This window comes from Eublepharis macularius, chromosome 1, assembly GCF_028583425.1.
Source record: "Eublepharis macularius isolate TG4126 chromosome 1, MPM_Emac_v1.0, whole genome shotgun sequence".
Taxonomy (NCBI): domain Eukaryota; kingdom Metazoa; phylum Chordata; class Lepidosauria; order Squamata; family Eublepharidae; genus Eublepharis; species Eublepharis macularius.
Genome location: NC_072790.1, coordinates 224,409,422 through 224,429,561, shown reverse-complemented (window position 1 = coordinate 224,429,561; position 20,140 = coordinate 224,409,422). Strand labels below are relative to the sequence as shown.

The window sequence follows — 20,140 nt, the reverse complement described above, 5'->3', positions numbered from 1 at the left end:
ATCAACTTTTTTTCCCTGTCCAGGGTAGTAGAATGGGTAACCTTGAAAATCACCTCCCCTTTATTCCTAACAAGCCATCCTGTCAATAGCAACTGCACAGGTGGAACTCCCAAAGCCCAAGGGAAAGAAAGCAAGAAACAAATGAATGGCCCATTAAAATAGCAAAAGACATGTGCGTGAGATCAAAACAGGTGTGATCAGCTCTCCTGATATTTTCATTTTTACATAAAATAAACCATAAGGAGCTATGAGTTTATTTGGAGAAGTGAGGCTGGGAGGAGGTACAATCATTTTCCCCTGGTGCCATTTTCCCAGTTTCTCACTATTTTGAAGTTGGTAGGAGAAAAGACTGGCACAATACATTTACCTGTATTTTTCCTGCTGCACAGCTAAAACCACCTTTGGGGGAGGGAACAATTTAGATCAGCCACACACATTGAATTTAGAAAGAATTTAGATTTATGCTCACTGCCTCAAGCTCCTTGGAAGAAGGGAAAGATAAAAATTTCAGTGACTGAGATGGCTGAGGTGGGGCTTTCCCCCTCAAATTAGTATCATTCAGTGTTTGATTTAAAAGTGGAAATTAAAACGGTAAGAGAGCCTTTTGCTGTCATCCCATGTCTGTTTTGGCTCTGAAGTATCCTGGAGTTCCGAGTTCCTCACTTGCATAGGAACATTGTCAGAACACTTTTATGAGGACTAAACAACAGTCACAAAACAGCAAGCTATTCTTCAATGATCAGCCCTTAGGCTTAATATAACAAAAAGAGGGGAGGGGGGAGAGGAAGAGGGAGAAAACAGTTAATGCAGAACATGCTAAAAGCCTTGCCTGAAATATGTTACAGACAGTTATGCGGGAAGCTCTTTGGGAATCAGTTTCCTTAGTATGCACCCCCCATGCAAATGACTTGGGAGAAAGAAGCAATGTTTCCCCATCTTTCCAGTATTAATCAAAACTCACAGGGCCTTTGGAAGACAAAAGCAAGTAGGAAATGTTATGGGGCTACTATTTCAGCCTTTGATCTGTAAACAGCAAAGGCATTCCTTCCCAAGTCCATGGTGCCAGCAACAGATTTACTCTATTGCATAGCTGAGTTGCTTTTGCCTCAGGCAAGGAGCCAGTTTCTTTCCAGCACCAGAGGCAGGGACAGCTCCAGGCCTGAGTAGCCTGGTCAGGCCTGCCTGTAGAGAAGACTTGAATGCTTGTGGATCGAGGCAGTCATAGCAGTGCATTGCTTCTTACTTGGTGCACCTCAGAGCCACAAAATGGACTCCTGGCACTGGGGCTTCTCCCCTCCCCCAGCTCTTGTTCAGACTCTGCTCAAATGCGCAGGACAGGGGAAGCTGAAACCTCAAGACATTTCCTTCTCCCATCCTGTAATGTCTCCTATGCCATCAAGAACTAAAAGAATCTGCTATAGCAGGAGTGGGCAACTGTTTTGGCTCGGGGGCCACTTTGTGGGAGCGGAGGTTAGTGGAAGGCCGCACCTTTTAAAATGATTGCATTCATTAGTTAACTTTGCATTTTAGAAAAGGTATAAATTGTATCATAAAAATCAATAAATATAAATTAAATAAAATAGTGGTGTTTTATTCAATTTATTTATTGTGCTAATTTCATATCATCTATAGCTCGGTTCAAGGTGGATTTTTCTGACTGTCTTGGTGGGCCACAAAAAACTCTGTAGCGGGCCGCATGTGGCCCGCGGGCCGCAATTTGCCCACCCCTGTGCTATAGGCACACCTATATATCCCTAACATTGAGACCTGGAGTAGAATAGCTGCCAAGAAACTAAATGTAGAATGTTGCCTCTTCAAGTCTCAGCTACAAAGCCCAGCTGGCTTTCACCCAACCACAGCCTGTATGTAGTACCCCCACCTGCAATAGGGGGATAAAGCATTGGTCTACCTCACAGGGCTATTGCAAGATTTCTTCAAAAATTTACCGAAGACTTTTTCAAACACTGGAAGAGGCATATAGAGGCTAATCAGTATAATTATCAACATCTTATCTTGGATTGGGGGTGGGTGGGATTTTAGTGCTCATAGGCTGCTTTGAGAACCACACATGCCTAAAAAGGAAACATAACAATAATAAACTGTCATGGACTCTGACCTTAATGGTATAGAATCCTTACAAAGCAGGCCTGCGAATTTGTTTTTTTGCTTTCAAAACTGAAAACATGGATTTGTTTCTTACTGGTTCAGTTTTGCTCTCACTGTCCCAATCTTGAGAAAGACAGTTTATGAATAAACGGCTTTATGCCCAGACTAACAGTGAAACCCTAAGCAGAGTTACTCCACTCTATGCCCATTGATTTCAATGGGCTTAGACTGGCAGAACTCTGTTTAGGATTTCCTGTTAATCTCAAAAAGAGTAGAGTAAACAGAAAAGAGTTTAAAACTAGTATTCCTTGAGTAATGCCATTCACTGCTCAGAGGTTACCTACATTATGCCTCCTTAGGCAACAAATTAAGTGGTTTAAATAAAGTCATGTGATGTTCATGTAATTGGGCTATGTAAGGTAGCTACACATCCTAAAACCCTGAATCTCTCAAATTTGGGTTGCAGTGATACTATCTTAGCTTTTCTGAAAACATTTTGGTACGAATCATAAATTGTATTTTATTTGTTAAGTTTAAGATAGTAAGGATAAAGGATGCCATAGAATCACAGAGTTAGAAGGGACCTCCAGGGTCATCTAGTCCAACCGCCTGCACAATGCAGGAAATTCAGAACTACCCCCCTACACCCCCAGTGACCCCCCTGCTCCATGCCCAGAAGAGGCATGTATGCTTTTTTATTTGATTTAATTGACATACACTAGTGTTCTTGTATTATTGTGGTTCTTTTTATTTAATCATTTCATGAGTGATTAGAATGATCCTACTATATATAATTCCCTTAGCGTCTTTCCGACGACGCACATTTATGCTGGTGCGCCTGCATGGGCGCACCAGGATAAAAGGGCACCGTGGAACACCACTTCCGGAGGGTGCCACTAGCAGTAGAGGGCCGGGCAAGTAGGCCCGGCCTGCTGCCACTGGGCTTCGTAGCCCAGTTGGAGGCGGGCGGTGGGCAGCGGTGTGGGAAGGGCGGCATGCCTGCAAGCCCCGGGGGAGATGCAGCAGGGGAGAAGCACCCGCGGCTCGCTGCCCTCTGACCCTTGCTGGAGCCGAGCTACGCTGCTTTCGGCAGGGACGGGGTGACGGGGCGAGGGCGAAGTGCTCGTTGCTGCGTCAGCCTCGCCAGAGCTGGGCGCTCCGCTTTCTGCAGACCCGGGGCAAGGGGGCACAAGTGATGCGGCTGCCACCCTGCAAGGGCCACTGGAGCTGTGGTGCTCTGCTCTCCATGGACCCGGGGCGAGGAGGCGCAAGTGGAGCACCGCCGCCCTGCGAGGTCCGCTGGAGCCGCGGCACACCACTCTCCATGGACCCAGGGCAAGGGGGCACGAGCGATGCGGCTGCCACCCTGCGAGGCCCGCTGGAGCTGTGGCGCTCTGCTCTCCGCAGACCCGGGGTGAGGGGGCGCAAGTGGAGCGCCGCCGCCCTGCAAGGCCCGCTGGAGCCACAGCGCACCGCTCTCCACAGACCCGAGGCGAGGGAGCGCAAGCCGAGGATATGGCAGGAAGAACGAGCCCACCTGCCCACCCTCCCTGGCTCCATATCCCATCTGCCAGCCGTCCCCACACACCCCTTGCCCCCCAGCTGCTAGCCATCCCCTCCTGCCTCTCCATCCTCCCCAAACCCCCATTGCCTCCCTACCTGCCATTCCTCCCCAGACCCCCCTTGCCCCTCTACCTGCCATTCCTCCCCACTCCTCCTGCCTCTCAGCCCTCCCAAGACCCCCCTTGCCCCTCCACCTGCCAATCCTTCCCATGCCCCTCCTGCCTCTCAGCCCTCCCCAGACCCCCCTTGCCCCTCTACCTGCCAATCCTCCCCACGCCCCTCCTGCCTCTCCACCCTCCCCAACCCCCCATTGCCTCCCTACCTGCCATCCCTCCCCAGACCCCTCCTGCCTCTCCACCCTCCCCAAACCCCCCCTTGGCCCCTACCTGCCAGCCCTTCCCAACCCCCCACCACCAGCAGCCCTCCCCAGCCCCAGCTTTCTAGAGCCCGTTGTATAACTGAATAATTTTTGTCTGGGATACAATATTTTCATTTGATACCTAGAATAAGCAAACTTAAATACTTCCCTTCTGTCAGAGGGCTGATTACCTGTTTGAGCCTGATTATTAGAAATAATAACCTTGTAGGTTCATGGTTAATGTGCTGCTTTGAAACAAAAAGACTGTTTTAAAAGTAATCTTCCCCCCACCAGTGGAATAATACTCTAACAAAGCCACTGATGCCCTTGACTGCAATGCCTGGCTGGCATATGAAGCAGAAGCCCGCACAATCCCCAAAACCAGACTGGGACCTCTTGTTGTTCCCTCCCTAAAAGAGAGATCAGCTCCCCACTGAATAACCTGACCTGTAATAGACAATCAGTTGCCATCTATTCAGTAAAGGAATCCCCAATCAACTGTCCTGAAAGGCACCCAAAAGGGTCATTTCACATCACACAGCCCATCCCCACCATGTACTATAGATCACCTATACCTTATTTTATTTTCCAGTGCAGTCTTATGGAAAGGAGGGGTGGTGAGAATTTCAGCCTACATTCATAACTGGGAGAGAGCATGCAACTAGAGCTGCTCTATATCATTTACTGAAAGTAAAAGTGTATGAACTTTTACAGCAGATCAGACAGAGCATGCCAGCAGAGGGAGAATAAGAATAGAAGGAAAACATGGCAGAGAGCAAAAGATGAAATTAGCGTAGGAAGAAGAGGTTTACAGAGCACAGTCATGAGGAGGAGGAAATCAGCTTGTAAAGAGAGTGAGGGAAGGCAGTTTCAACCAGAGAGGGGAAAGTGGAAGGGAGAAACAAGAGTGGGGTGCTAAGAGAGATAAGCACATGCACAGAGAATGGTGGGAGCTTATTTAATGCCACCAGAGAGAACTGACAAAACAACCCCTCTCTCTGTGGGGTAACAGACAATTCTCCTTAGGCCAGAAAGGTGAGGAGGGGGATACTCTTCCATTGTTAGACCCCCCCCCATACAGGTGAAAACCTGTTCCCATCTTGAAGAATGGTGGAAGGCTGCTTTCCTTTGCAGGTTGTACAAGGAGAACAGGGCACACTCCCCAAATTTATACAGAGGCCCTGCAAGCTAAATGACAGCTATGACTACACAAAGTTTGAACCACAGGTAGAAGCATCACACCCAAGGGATCTCTGCCCTCTGGGATTCACTGCAGGGCAAAGATCCAGCCACAGATATTAATTGGGTATGCAGAGGCCCAATTGTTTTGTTTCTTTAGTATGCAACGTGACCAATTAAGCCACACACTTCTGAACTGTACCGCTAGAGTTACTAGGTCTTTTTAGGAGCCTAAGCAGCCACAGGGAAGTCTCTGGCAACTGAAGGCCTCCCATCAACTCCCCCGCCCAATATCTCTCACCATTCTCAAATTGCATCCATTGTACTCCATACAAAGCAGCCATGGGGCCCCTGATATGCTGTTGCCACAGACACAGGCTGGTATCCTTTCACACAGAGGGATAGAGGAGCTGCAAAGCCACCCCCATCTGCATCCGCATACTGTCATCATATTGCATTTTTATTGGTGAGCTCCAGAATAGTAGCCATTCTTCCCAGCTGCAGAAAAATCAGTATTTCTTAGCAATTAAGACTAGTTTACAGCAATGTCTCATCAGATACATTAAGCTGATAATGAAGATCTTGGAAACACACAAGTTCAATATGTGGAGAAGATGTGATTAACAACTCATGCTCCAAAAGGCAGGCACGCTGCACCTGAATCCTCAAAGGGACATTCAAAAGATTCAAGTACTGAGAATCAACAGCCTGTAAACCCAGCACAAACCACTTCAAATCTTATCTCAGCCATAAACTCCCTAAACTTAAAGCGTTTGAATGACTGGAGTATGTCTGCAGAATGCTATAGGCTTTGGTAGCTGTTTGGTCATTAAGGCTGCTCCACAAAGCATCCTGAGAATTGAAGCTTGGGTAGATGGTAAAAAAAAATCCTCCATGATGCTAGTTCCCCTAGCTGACCTTCCCCACCATCAAACTAGGTCCCAGGATTGCCTAGTGAGATATATCTGTTAAACTATTTTCTGCATTAACATATCCCACCTGAGGGTTTTTTTTTGCATTGTTTCTAATTTTTGTAAACCAAGTGCCTTACTTATTAGATGTCTCATGCTATTTGACTCCATGGTTTTACACCATGTAATCTGCCTTAAATCTCAATGAGAAAGGTGTTCTGCAAAGTAAATAAATAAAATTTGCAGCATGGATACTCCTTCTAAGCCAACCTGCTGTGTCCAAGAGGAGCAACTTCAAACCTGCTGATGAACTCAGCTCTGTGATCACCTCCTAAAGCCATCACACCCTTACCATCCTTTGTAATAAGGAATTCTAACATCAGAAATCAGCCAGGCAGGAAAACAGAGAGGTTTATGCGGTGCCGGACCAGTTTCTAAACTACAAGTCATGAATCATGTTGGAAATAAAAAACAACATTCTACCATAAGCTTTTGTGAACTAAAACCTACTCCACGTAAATGTTTGTATGTGTTATGAGAAGGTGTGAACAGCAGGGTCAGAGGGCTAAGAAATGCACAAAATACATCAGGAAATGTAATAAGGGAAAATTCAAATACAAAGTACAGTACAGATACCGTTTATACTGGCAACAATGCCATTTCCCTTGCTTAGCAAAGGTAGTTAACACCTGTCATGACTGAGGAATCTCAAGTCATTACAGGCTTTAATCAAAAAGAGTCCAGTAGCATCTTTAAGACTAACCAACTTTATTGTAGCATAAGCTTTCGAGAATCACAGTTATCTTCGTCAGTTGCACGGAGGGCAAGAAGAAACTGGTCAGATATATAGGTGGAGAGGGGAGGGAGGAGTAGATGTAAACAGTAGCTTCTGATATGGAGATCAGTTTGCTTCTGTTAAGGAAGTCAGTTACTTCTGATAATGAGATAACCATTCATAGTCTCTATTCAATCCCAGCCTGACTGAGTCAAATTTACATATGAATTCCAATTCAGCAGCTTCCCGTTGGATTTTGTTTTTGAAAGGTTTCTGTTGAACTACAGTGACCTTTAAGTCCTTGATGGAATGTCCTGGTAGACATATAAGACTGGCTAGGTATATATGGGGATAAAGCAAGCACCAGAGACTGACCCTCAGAGTCAGTGTCTCAGTTCAGCAACCCAGCACTGGGCTTAGCCCTTAAGGCTCGTTTCTGTGCGAGAACTGTATAAAGAAGGAAAAAGCTACCACCCACGGGCAGTTCAATGAAAGCACCTATTTCTAGGATTGGGTATAGAACCTTCCAACCTCAGTTTTTGCTGGGAGCCAAGACAACAAGAAAGATCACTTATTCACTTGTAAGAATTCTCTAAAGGTCCACTTGTGGGCACCAACCGAATTTTACCCAGCTTCCTCACTTTCCTGGCTGGGCATTGCAAGTTCTAGAATGTCTACCGATAATGCAACAGATAGAGCACTCTGAGAAGCACCTGGAAACAGGTTGACCCAGGCCCCCTGCTGTAGTAACAGGGGGCCAGAAGAAAAACACATTCCTGTGCATGCATTCCCCCCACCTCCATGAGCTGATCTGACTGTCAGTTTTGGCCCAGACTTCTCTGTCCAGAAAGGGCTTCATTAACAAAGTTTTCAGGAGGTTACAATGAGGTTTATACATTCAGAGATTTCTAACCACAAGGCGACAGGCTTTTCTGCAATTCTTCCATGGTTAACGTTTGCACAAAAGCACTTGCCCCCTGGTGAAAGAAGCCCAGCTACAGATTATAGGAGACAAAACCCATGATTATGCCTCCATTTTACCACCACATAGGGGTACATTTATACAAACATTAATGGACAAATTATGGCGATTTTTAAAACCCTGTGGCTAGAAGCCTAAAGAATATGCAAGCACACACTCCCCCTAAAGAGAACCAGAAGCCACAACCAGACAGTGCTGCCTTCTGTGCTGGATTGCCATTAGTCATCAACTGTTTAAAAACAAAAGACAATCTCCTTGGGATGCCTGGGCACAAAGTCAGGCTTCTCGGCACATCTGCCCCCAGGAGACACTGCTCTGGTATCCAAACAGGTTCGGTGGGCCTTAAATGTGAAAGGAGGGGTATGTTTAGTAGTTTGATTTCCCTTTACCCCAACCACGTGTGGCAGGTCACTAATGTCCCCATTTTCCAGATAGGAAACTGAAGCAGTAATCCACTGTGTTGTCTCGAGCCAGCCGCCGAACCCACAACAGTACAGCATTAAAACCCAACTCAGATCTGAAGCCCTGTTTCCATTTGCAACCTTCTTTTGTCAAGGGTGGAGGCTGTGCTCTGCTGCACAGCACTTTAATCCAGTGCTAGGTGCTTTCTGGCTTATTGCAAGAGCACTGTCTTTCAGGAACAGCAACTAAGAGTAACAGAGGAACTTGCTGCATGGTAGAGGCCTGCTTCTGCCGCAAAATGGGTGCAGCGCAAGCAGAAGCAAGGCTTAGGAGCCAAGATCTGATCTCTGGCTCCAGGACTGACATTGCAAATATCAGCCATACCAACATCATTTAAGCATCAGCCGCTGGCTTCAACCTGGAGATAAGGATCTACTTACCAACATGCCCATCAATGATCTGTTCTCCCTTTCACAATCAGCCTAGCATTAAGCAAAGCACAGGCAAGCTTCCACTTGGATACTCATCCATCCATCCCCAAAAACAGCCAGATGAATCTGTGTTTGAGGAGGGTGCAAAGCTAACGGCATCCAAGAGAGAACACGGAGCTACTGCTATCTGTTTCCCAGTAACATGCTAACCTTTGACAGCCTCTGGCAACAGCAGAAAACAGCAAGCTGAGACCCTACGCCAGGAAAGTTTCTTCCTCTCTCTGTATTGCTCAAAGTCACTTTGCTGCCATTGCTTCTGCTGGGAGTATAACAAGCAACTCAACCCCCTCAATTCACAGAGAGCTTCTCCTTTGCTTGGTGCTGCATGGTTGAACCTGGTGCATGCATGTGTCATGACAGCCTTCCTAAAGCTCTCTCATCAAGGAGGCCACAGTCCTGATTAGGATTTCCAAAGAGCAAACTGGCAGTCCCTACAGACTGAAATCTTCTCAGACCCTCATTTTGATTTCTACCTGAACTTATTTTATTTATTCATTCAATTTCTATACTGCTTCTCTTCCATTGAGATCTCGAACTTTAATGCCTTTGAAGGAGACCAGTAGCTCAAAACAAGTGCATTCTTTGCTTTGGCATAACTCTTACTTGTGGTTTTGTAAATGCAAATCTGATCCAGTTGGAGTTATAAGGCTGGCATTTTCAGCCATCTCAACTTAACAAACTTGTGGCCTGCAGATCTGAAGTTTATCTTCTGGCAGTCACACGCAATAATTTGCATTGTGTTACATAATAAACATTTTCTAGTATGACATTCATAATAAGGCATTGTAGTTTAAAATCTATGAGTGTATACCTCCCCAGCCAGTTGGCCCTTCCCCCCTTTTATCAAGTTAAGAGGTCCTTGGCTTTAACAGAGATACTTATCATAATGTTTACTACAGACATTAATTTCTGCTCTCTTCAAGCTGTGTTTTACCTTTACACCCTGACTCCTTTCTTTGCTTCACCCCACCGACCTCCTGACTGGGATATAAAAGCTTGGGATTTCTTCAGCCCTCCTTGTATCTAAAGAAGGAAGCTCTGACTCTCGAGAGCTCATACCCCAAAAATCTTGTTGGTCATTTAAGCTGCTACTGGACTCAAACCCTGCTGTTCTACTGCAGACCAACACAGCTACCTACCCAAAATTATAATGTTTTCCTTGCTCTCCTGAGCAGCTCCACCAGTGAATGCCCCCCTCTTCCTTGCAAAGTGTTTTCTGCATCAGCAGGAATGGATGCATGTGGGGAGGGGGGAAGCAAACACCCCTAGTTCTTTAGTAAATGCAAGTCAAGTCTCAGTATACTTACTTACTTTGCAAAAATTATGCTGCTTCTAGGACCTGGTTTGGCAAATAATTTGGTATATTTCATAAGGATGGGGGAAAGGAAAGATGAAGAGTTTGGGTGGGGGGCTTCAGGGTCACCCAAAATGGCTTTAAATCTTCTGCCCCCCGCCCCTATGACCAGAGAGGTTTGCCATTTTACTGAGCATCTCATTTTTATCTCACCCTTCTTTCAAGGAGCTCAAGGGGGTGTACACAGACCTCCTTTCCCCCTTTTATCCTCACATCTCTGTGAAGTATGTTAGATTGAGAACCACCACCCAGATTTCACCAGTCAAAGACCAGCGATGTAGCAACATTGACTCTCCTGTTCCTTATGGTGGATGCACAATTCTGAGATCACACATGGTCTAGGGTGGTGCCTACTGAAATACTGCTGCCATGAGCAACAGCCTTGAGTCGGTCAGACCCAAAAAGAACAAAAGAGGTCCAGAAAGGCGTACAAGCTGTGCAGGGCATTACAGCTTCAAACCCCTTGCTATGGAAGACAAAGGACGGCAGCAGCTCAAAGCTGTTGGGAATTGGAACTCAGATAAGTAGAAGGATCCAGTTTCAGGGAACAGTTGGAGGCCTGGAAGGGCAGAAAGGCCACCAAGCTGAACAAATGGAGGTGGAAAGTTCCAACAGGTCACAGCTGACTCATGGCGACCCCATAGGTTTTCAAGGCAAGAGATGTTCAGAGGTGGTTTGCCATTGGCTGCCTCTGCATAGTGACCCTGGATTTCCTTGGTAGTCTGCCATCCAAGTATTAATCAGGGCCAGTCCTGCTTAGGGCTTTCCAAATACTGGAAAGAAGGATGGGTTGGATGCAGAAATAACTATGATCCCTACTCACTGATGAGAAGTTACACAGCAATGAGTTTAATCAATGGAAAGGGGAGGCTGAACAGTAAGTAAAAATCTAACTACAGGAGCAAGTCAACAATGAGTCAAGCGGCTTCCTCCAGTGATGGCAAAATCCAAGTTTTTTATGCCACCTTTACCTCCCCCCATCTCAGGGAAGGGACATTCCCCAAACAGGTTTCTGTCATCTCTAGGATTCTCATTCATTAACCCAGCTGAAAAAGTGACTGCCAGCAGCCAGAGGACATAAGAGTACAGGCACAGGAAGAGGGAAATGCTCCAAACAAGTCTTGGGCTTCAAACATCTTCTCACACCCCTGTCCATCAAGATAGCCTTCTGGAACCAACTGTGTCAGAGTTAAGAGTCCCCCACTGCTGCAGCTGCCCTATGCAAAGAAAGTTGGTACCTTGGTGCCGTGGTAGAAGTCATCCACACAGGTAGCGTTCATGAAGGTCTGGTGGAAGTGAGTGCTGGTGTCGATGCCCCCTGGGATCACCAGCTTCCCAGTGGCGTCAATGACCTTGGCCCCACCAGGGATCATGAGCTCTCGGCCAACCTGCTGGATGATGCCATTCTCAATGTAGACATCGGCCTCCACGGTACAGTCATCATTGACTACCTTTCCCCCCTTGATGAGAATCCGCATCGTAGCAGCGTTGGCCAACATGGCTCTGAAAGAGAAGGTAGACCACATGTCAGAGGCAGCCTTGCTAAACAAGCTTCATGCATTCCTGAGCTGCAGCTCCACGCCTGTTATGCTGAACTAAACCATTCTCAATTTCCCATGTTCACAGGACTTGTACAATTGGGAAAATCTGTCTAAGAGAGCCATGTTTTTCTCTCTTATTGGTCTGCAGGCTCCAGACAAGGTTTAGCAAACTTCCTGAACTTCTGAAGCTACAAAAAACAAGACATATCATAGATTATCCCATGGCAGTTTCATAGGTATAACGAACTCCGAAGAACACTTCCACTCTTCAAATACTGGAATTTCAGAACTTCACCAATTAAGCTGTGTAGGACAGAGGATGGAGGCCATACCACCACTCAGTTTACCAGCCCTCAAACAGGAATTTCTTCACCCAGTTACCAGGCACACCCAAACTAGTAGCCTCTTGTGCATGACACATATAATCTATCCCCTTCCTCTAGCACCAATAAGAACCTGTGCAAAACACTTAAAGCAGTCCACGTTGGTTTCTGGCACAGATGGGTACACAAATACACAGGACATTTTCATGCCATCCCTCCCCTACAGCCAGGTCTGGAATTCAACACTAAAACCTGCAAACAAAACTACTTACATAGGGAAAGATTGCATAGCCTACTTAAACAGGCAAGATTCAGCCTATGTGCAAGGAGTCCAAACATCAGCAGGAGACAATCGGGCAAATGAAACTGCAATACAGAGTCAAGACTGTTGAGTTTTGCCTACTTCCAACAAGCAGTGGCTCTTTGGGGTCAGAGGCCTTCCCCAGCACTGCAATCCAAGATCCTTCAATTGGAGATACAAAGGATGGAATCTAGGACTTCCTACATGCAAAGCACCTGCACCACCCCTGAGCCAGAGCCCCTACCCAGATCCACAGGGAGCACCTCCAAGGATTGGCAGGAACGCTGTCTTGACCTTAAGAGCTAACCATCCATTAAGATCCAGTTCTCAAGTCTTGTTCTCTGTGCCCCACCTGCAGAAGTGAGGGAGGTAGTAACCAGGAACAGGGCTTTTCCAGTGTTGGCCCCTTGACTGTGGAATGCCCTTCCCTGACGGCTGTTTGGGCACCTTCCCTACAATATTTTAGGCACCAGGCCAGCACATTTCTTTTTTACATTAGCTTTTAATCAAGGGATTTGTTCTTTTAAAATTGTTTTTACAGTCTTCTTAAAGACCAAGAGCTATTTTACAAGGATATTGGCCTTGCTTGCTTGCAAGGATTCCTCAATGAGAGGTGGCTGCATGAATGCTATTATCTTTTATGAGTCCTTTAACTTCCACAGACTTCTGATTCAAACTATAGCTGGCATTGACTATATGCTCCTTTCACTGGGAACGAAAGACAGATTAGGTATTCTGCTTCTTCACTGACCGCCAAGCTCCCCAGCAAGCACCCTTTCTGAGTTGGCAGAGGTGGTGTTGGAGACATCTAGACTGTTCTGGGAGACTTCAGTATTCATGCTGACTGCTCCACATCAGGGCCTGTTCAGGTATTTATAGCTTCCCTAGCAGCCCTAGGCATCTCTCAAATAGTGACAAGCCACACACGAGAGAGGCTACACCTTGGACTTAATATTTTGCACTGAGCTTTTGAAAGGAGGTCTTGTTTCAGGGTTGGAGATTTGATCTGAATTGTGTGAATATGGCCCTGACACCCTGCAAAAAAGGGAGGACTTATTAAAACGGTTCATCCAGAAATGCTCCTGGACTCTTCTAGAGTCCAAAATGCACTGAAAGATTTTAGGATTCCAAGCACATGCTCTATTGAGACTGCAGTAGGAGCTTGAAATGTGAAGCTCCTCAAAGCTATTGACAACATTGCTCATTGCTGACCTCTCCAACACTTGGGACAGAAGCCAGCCCTGTGGTTTACCATGGAACTGGGTGATCTAAAGAGGGCTGGAAGACATCAAGAAAGATACACGTGGAAAACTCGCATTGAAACTGACAGTATATGCTGCAGAGTCCACTGGAAGACCTATGAAGCAGCCATGAGAGCAGCAAAGAAACTTTATTTCTCTGCAACCCTTGCACCAGCTAGTTCATGACCATCCCAATTTTTCCAAGGTATTTCAACACCTTCTAACTCCTAAATCTGAACCTTTACATTCTCAAGAACAATTGTGTGTCATGCCTTTGCAAAAAAAATTGCTGATAAAATAGCACAGATATGCTCTAATGGGGAGGCCAGCAGTAATACAGGCAAGATGGAAGAAATGCTTAATACATCCTCTGGTTCATATATGGACCCCTTGAACCAATTAGAGTGTGTTAGACTTTTTGCAAGTGTCCTACACTCAGTCATGAAAGAGTTAAATTGTTATTTTGTTTGTTTAGTCAGATAGCTAGTTAGCATAGGACCACTTAGGCTTCCAGAGAAGTTCCTGCCAGAGAAAGTGGGTGTTTTTAGTCTTAATGAGAGAATCCAGGATTGTCTATTGGATGAGCCAGTTTACTGGGGGGCAATTAGCTAGCAACATATACTAAGGTTTTATAGCTCTTTGTTCAGTCATCTGCTACTACAGTCCACTTCTACTACTTCACTAGACTATGCAGTCTAAGCTTTTCTCTCTCTCTAGGACCTAGTTGAGACTATCAAGATGTAGTTAGAAACTGTTCGTTGTTTTTCCTACCAAATGTACCCTTTTTACCCTATTATGTAGTAAAGTTTTTTTATAGAGCTAGAATCACAGAAGTCTATCTACTCATTTCCATTGTGCTATTATCTAACCTTGCAACTCTGCAAACTTATATCTTATTGCTGTGCAACCCACCAATGGAGTGATGGATATTGACAGAATCCTGGCATCTGTGAAGGCTACTACCTGTGTGCTGGATCCTTGCCCATCCTGGCTGATAAAATCATGTAAGGACCACATAAATGAGCCCTTGGGGTCTATCATAAATGAGTCATTAACTCAGGGCACCTTCCCTCAGCCACTCAAACAGGCAGTTAGCTGCCTGCTACTTAAAAAATGATGTGGCCAATTACCACCCACTCTCTAATCTGCTCTTTCTGGGCAAAATGATTGAGAGAGCAGTAGCTGAGCAACTCCAGTCTTCTTGGATAACTCTGGTGCTTTGGACCCTTTTCAATTTGGATTCAGGCCAGGCTATGGGAGGGAGACTGCTAGTATCTTTAGTATATGATCTCCACTTGAATATAGACAATGGCCATGCTTCTTTGCAGCCTTTGATGCTGTTGTTGAGACAGTTGAAGGCAGAAGTGGGTATCAAAGAATGTGCTTTGGACTGGCTTAAATTGATTTTCATGAAACAGACTCAAAGGGTTGCTGTTGAGACCAACTATCTTCACAAGGCAGAATCTTATTCCTCATGTTATTCAACCTCTGTGTAAAGTGTTCAGGAGAACTCATTGTTCTCCTGGAACAATTGGATGCCATCAATATACAAATGACCCCCAGCTCTATATATCACTATCCAAATCACCATGGGAGGCAAAAAGATCTTAGGTTACTGCTTGGCTGCTGTGGTGAAATTGATGAAAGCAAACAAACTGAAACTGTACCCAGACAAGATGGAAGTGATGCTGGCTGGAAGGAAGAGATCTTGAAAAACCTCATACTCCCACTTTTGACGTTCTTCTGACCTTCACAAACTCAGTTAAGAGCCTAAGGGTTATAAAGAGTCCTGTAGCACCTTTAAGACTAAACAACTTTATTGTAGCATAAGCTTTCGAGAGCCCCGTGGCACAGAGTGGTAAACTGCAGTACTGCAGCCCAAGCTCTGCTCATCATGACCTGAGTTCGATCCTGGCAGAAGCCTGGTTCAGGTAGCCGGCTCAAGGTTGACTTAGCCTTCCATCTTTCCGAGGTTGGTAAAATGAGTACCCAGTTTCCTGGGGGTAAAGTGTAGATGACTGGGGAAGGCAATGGCAAACCACGCCGTAAAAAGTCTGCCAAGAAAATGTCATGATGTGACATCCCCCCATGGGTCAGTAATGACCCAGTGCTTGCACCGGGGACTACCTTTACCTTTTTTAAAGCTTTCGAGAACCACAGTTCTCTTCATCAGATGCAGGGTTATACTGGATCCAGTGCTACTGTTAGAAAAGCACATTTAAGGTATCTACAAAAATGCTTTCTATGAACTCAATCTAGCTCAGAAGAGGGCTCCCTACTTCGACACAGCTGATCTGGCCATCTCAACCCATGCCACAGTAACACCAAGATTTGACTACCGTAATGCATTCTACATAGGTTTCCCCTCTGAGTCAACTTGGAAATCCCAGTTGCTTCAGAATACTGCAGCTCTGCTGTTCTCAGAAGCTAGGAGGAACATGAATATGACTCCCATTCTGCAGTCACTCCATTGGCTACTTATCAGTTATGTGCTATCACATACAAAGCTCTTCACGACTTTTATCCTTCATATCCATGGGACTGCTTCTCTCCTGATGTTCCACCACAGCAGCTTTACTCATCTGAACATGGCCATTTTCTGGTGCTACCATGCACATGAGCACAATCAACAGCTGCCTGTACATATGCAGTCTCTGTAGTGGCCCCTAACAGCCTACTTGAAGAGGTCAGGAAAGTTCCCATTCTCTTGCCTTTCTACAAATAATGCAAACTGAATTATTCAAGAGGGTTTTTTATTCAGAAAGGAGGGCTGTACTGTAATGAAGTGGTCTCAAGGAAATGTAGCAGCAAAGGGATAGGAAGGGATTACAGACTTCACTACTATTGCTGTAAGTATGATCCTACTGGGTAGTCACTACGTTGTTTAATAAATCAGTCTGAGAATTGTTTATTCTCTTTTCAGCATTTCTTCAACTCTGTATTGGATTCCTGCTGGTTTTTAAGTTTTTATTATTTTATCATGTTTTGCTTGTGAGCTGCCTTAAGCAGGTCTTTGAAGAGGCAGCTTATATATTTTCCAAATAGGTAAGCATATAAGCAACAGTACAAAGTGCAAGGAACAAGGGAGGGAGGGTGAGAGAGAGAGAGAGAGAGAGAGAGAGAGAGAGAGAGAGAGAGAGAGAGAGAGAGAGAGAGAGAGAGAGAGAGAGAGAGAGGACCCTATAAACTCTAGGAAGCTCCACCTGTTGAGATGCTACCTGCACACTTACAATTTGTTCTCCACAGCCAGGAGTGCTCGGAACTTTTTCCCTAAGGGAGCCTCTGGATTCCAAGAGCATCAGTGGAGACACAGATATCCTGGCAAAGGAAAATACAACTGACAGCTTTCAGAAACTTGAAATGCACACATGCTGTCCTACCACCACAGATGCCCAGATGAGCATGTCTTTATTTATAAACCATTTGTTGGCCATGAGCCCTTCTGATAGATGTACAATGCAGTTCTTTAGAAGAGTGCACAGTGCAGATACAATCAAATAAAGCATCTCACAGGAAACAAAGTGATCAGAAGGGGTGGTGAGACACTCATACAATCATAGAGTTGGAAGGGGCCTTACAGACCGTCTAGCCCAACATCCTGCCCAATGCAGGAACAGCCTAAAGCATCCTTGACAAGTACTCGTCCAGCTGCTCCTTGAAGACTGCCAATGAGGGGGAACCCACCACATCCCTAGGCAGCCAATTCCACTGCTGAATTACTCTCAATGTGAAGAAGTTTTTCCTAATGTCCAGCCAGTACCTTCTCTCCTGTAGTTTAAACCCATTGTTTCAAGTCCTATCCTCTGTTGCCAAGAGGAACAGCTCCTTTCTGTCCTCTAAAAGAAAGCCTTTTAAATGCTTCAAGAGAGTAATCATGTCTTCCCTCAACCTCCTCTTCTCAAAATTGAACATTCCCAGGTCCCTCAGTCTTTCTTCATAGGACTTAGTCTCCAAGCCTCTAAACATCCTGTACCCTGCAACCGTACCCATACAAGGCTTTCTTTAAAAAGAGCTCATCTAACTGACAGACTCTAAAATGGAGAGAACCAGAAGAATATTATAATCAAGCAAGAAAAGAACCAGGAGAATCAGACCTGCATTTCACCTTCACTGCCCCAATACAGAACATCTTTAGGGGTGACCAAGACAGCCTCCATCTCAAACAGCAGCCAGAAGGCAGGCTGGAAGAGAATCCATTTCATCCCAAAATGCCTGGAGCTTATAAGCCACTGCATTTTTGCCAGAAAAAGCCATCTGGACTAGAAGTCTGTAATTATCCACGTAAGATGATCCAACGAAGGGTATTTTCCCAAAGGCGGTCTTTACAATTGCTTCTGTTCAAGTGCTCAAAACCAAAAATGTATTAATTAGCAATATTAATTTAACACTCCTCCTTAGATATAAAAAGGTCCCCAAGGGCAAACAGCTTCAAATACACTTTGTCCAAATATGCTGATGTCAACAGGAATTCTTATCCAATACAACAAGATAAGAGGTTATCCTAGATTCTTCTGTCAAAACTGCATCGAGTGTAGTATCCAGACTGGAACTATGCCAGCAATTTTTATCAACAAGCACTCCACAAAAAAAGTCAGGGAGCTTTTAGGAGATTTAACAAGACAGATGAAGTAGTCCTCTTGCCACTATGGAAAACACCACCGGATGAGATGAGCCAAACCCTGTGAAACCAAAGGAGGGCCTGCTTTGCCCCATCTACTACCAAAGAATGGGCCATTTAGAGGTTGCCCAAGATCACTGAATTTTTCCATGTACACTCAAGCCATCATCCCTCATGGACAACCATTCCCAGGGAGCACCTCAGAGTCTGGCCAGCACAAAAGGGGATTTGAGACCTACCGTGCTAACCACCTGAATGATTGCCGTGTTTGAAGTTTGCACAGTAGTTTCAACAGAGCTGACTTAAGAGAGGTTGCAAACCATTTGGATCCATAAGCCTGTTGAGACATCCCATTTCAACAGGTCTGTGCTTCAGAGAGCTAACGAGCCAGAAGTGACACTCCATAACAAAGGCATCCCTGTAGGCTACCTCCACCCATGTATCATCCCACATTGCAAATAACACAGCTGATGTTCTTCCAGAGAAGGAAGCACAGGCTCAGGCCTGGCAGCCTGCTCTGAGCCCAGCCTCTAAGTCACTCTAGATGAGTAGCTTTCCATCATTTGCCAAAAACCCTTGCAAAGATCCACAGTGGACATCACCCTAGAAAGCCAAGCATGTCGAACAACTCATCTATCCTAGGCATACTATTGTGCTTCTTATACTCCATAGAGAAATCTAACTGAATCGTCTGGCTTGGCCAGTAAAATAACAGGAGCCACCTAAGGGCTAAATCAACCTTAACTCCAGCATAACCTTCATATCTTTTTATGTCTGTCAAAATCTTACCATTCAGTCAGTAAGGGGGCATATGATAGGCATGTGCCTCACACAGAGTTAATTGCAAGGATAAACAGAAATGGTAAAGTATTTAGTACTCATTTCCAGAAATTATTAATAATGCATACAAGCCTACATGATTCAATAAATTTTAAAGCCATTTTCTAGAGATGGAAGAAAGAAATGACATCCCCTGGGCTTTGATGATAAAAATAAAGCCAAGCAAAACACACATACACCTCACCCCTAAAAAATGCCATTTGAAATAGAGAAGTCAGACTTCTGCAACAGTGAAAAGTAATGTCTTATTTTGTTTTTTTAATCTACAGGACCAAGATGGCAACCACTTCCTAGCTAATTTACTAGAAAGCAGGAAGACCCACTCCACAGGCTGCGCACCCTGTGGGCTCCCCTCCACACCTCCAGTCCTCCAAACTCCTACCTCCCAACAACCTATTTGCCACATTTCTTTTTGACATGGCACATACAGAAATAGATCCTCTCCCTCTTCCATACTGAGTAATATTCTCCTCTTGGCAGCTGGAGGGGAGAGAGAAAAAGAGACAGACAGACAGACCACAGCACAAATTAGCAGGTTCTGAATTCCATTTTGCTCTCTTGGCATCCAATTGCCTGTAATCTCCCCCCCCCCCAACTTTCCTTGGATGCGGCAGCAATGAATTCAATCCCCCATTCAACATCAGAAGCTCCCATTTGCCATGAAATCCACACAGTAAATGGCAGGCCCAACAGCTGCCAGCTTGGAGGCTCCCAAACAACCCACAGCCATCAGTTCCTATTGTGTGTGTAGGCAGGGATCTAAGGCGCCAAGAGGCCCCAGAAGCAGCAAAGATCCCCAGGAAGGGAAGCAAATATACACTCCAACAAGCTGGAACCAGACCAGCATGAAAAAATGGAAGAGAAACCTTCCTTGTACTAGAGAGGAAGAAGCCTAAACCAAACTGCACCCTACAGAGACAATAAGACCCATGACTGCAGTAAATGGAATAGGAGGGAAGAGCAAAAAAGAGTGCGAGGCAGGCCTGAAAATATGAAAAAGAGACCAGCAGTTGCTAATACTGCTTCCTCTTCAGAACCAGGCACACGTACAAAAAGGATGGAATTAGCCAGGAAAGCATGCTTCGCCTGAGGCACAGACAATGGGCAAGCGGAGCTCCCACCACACGTGCCTAGCCAGCCCTTGGCACTAGGACA

General features: G+C 45.4%; 1 protein-coding gene across 1 annotated transcript in view; it reads right to left on the bottom strand.

The window, feature by feature from the left end:
* DPYSL5 (dihydropyrimidinase like 5) overlaps window positions 1–11,620 on the bottom strand; it is a 39,343-nt gene extending 27,723 nt beyond the window's left edge. Inside the window, exon 1 of the mRNA XM_054978287.1 lies at window positions 11,360–11,620. Within this exon, the coding sequence (XP_054834262.1) occupies window positions 11,360–11,620 (261 nt within the window). The remainder of the gene's footprint in view (window positions 1–11,359) is intronic.
* Window positions 11,621–20,140: the final 8,520 nt, after the last annotated feature.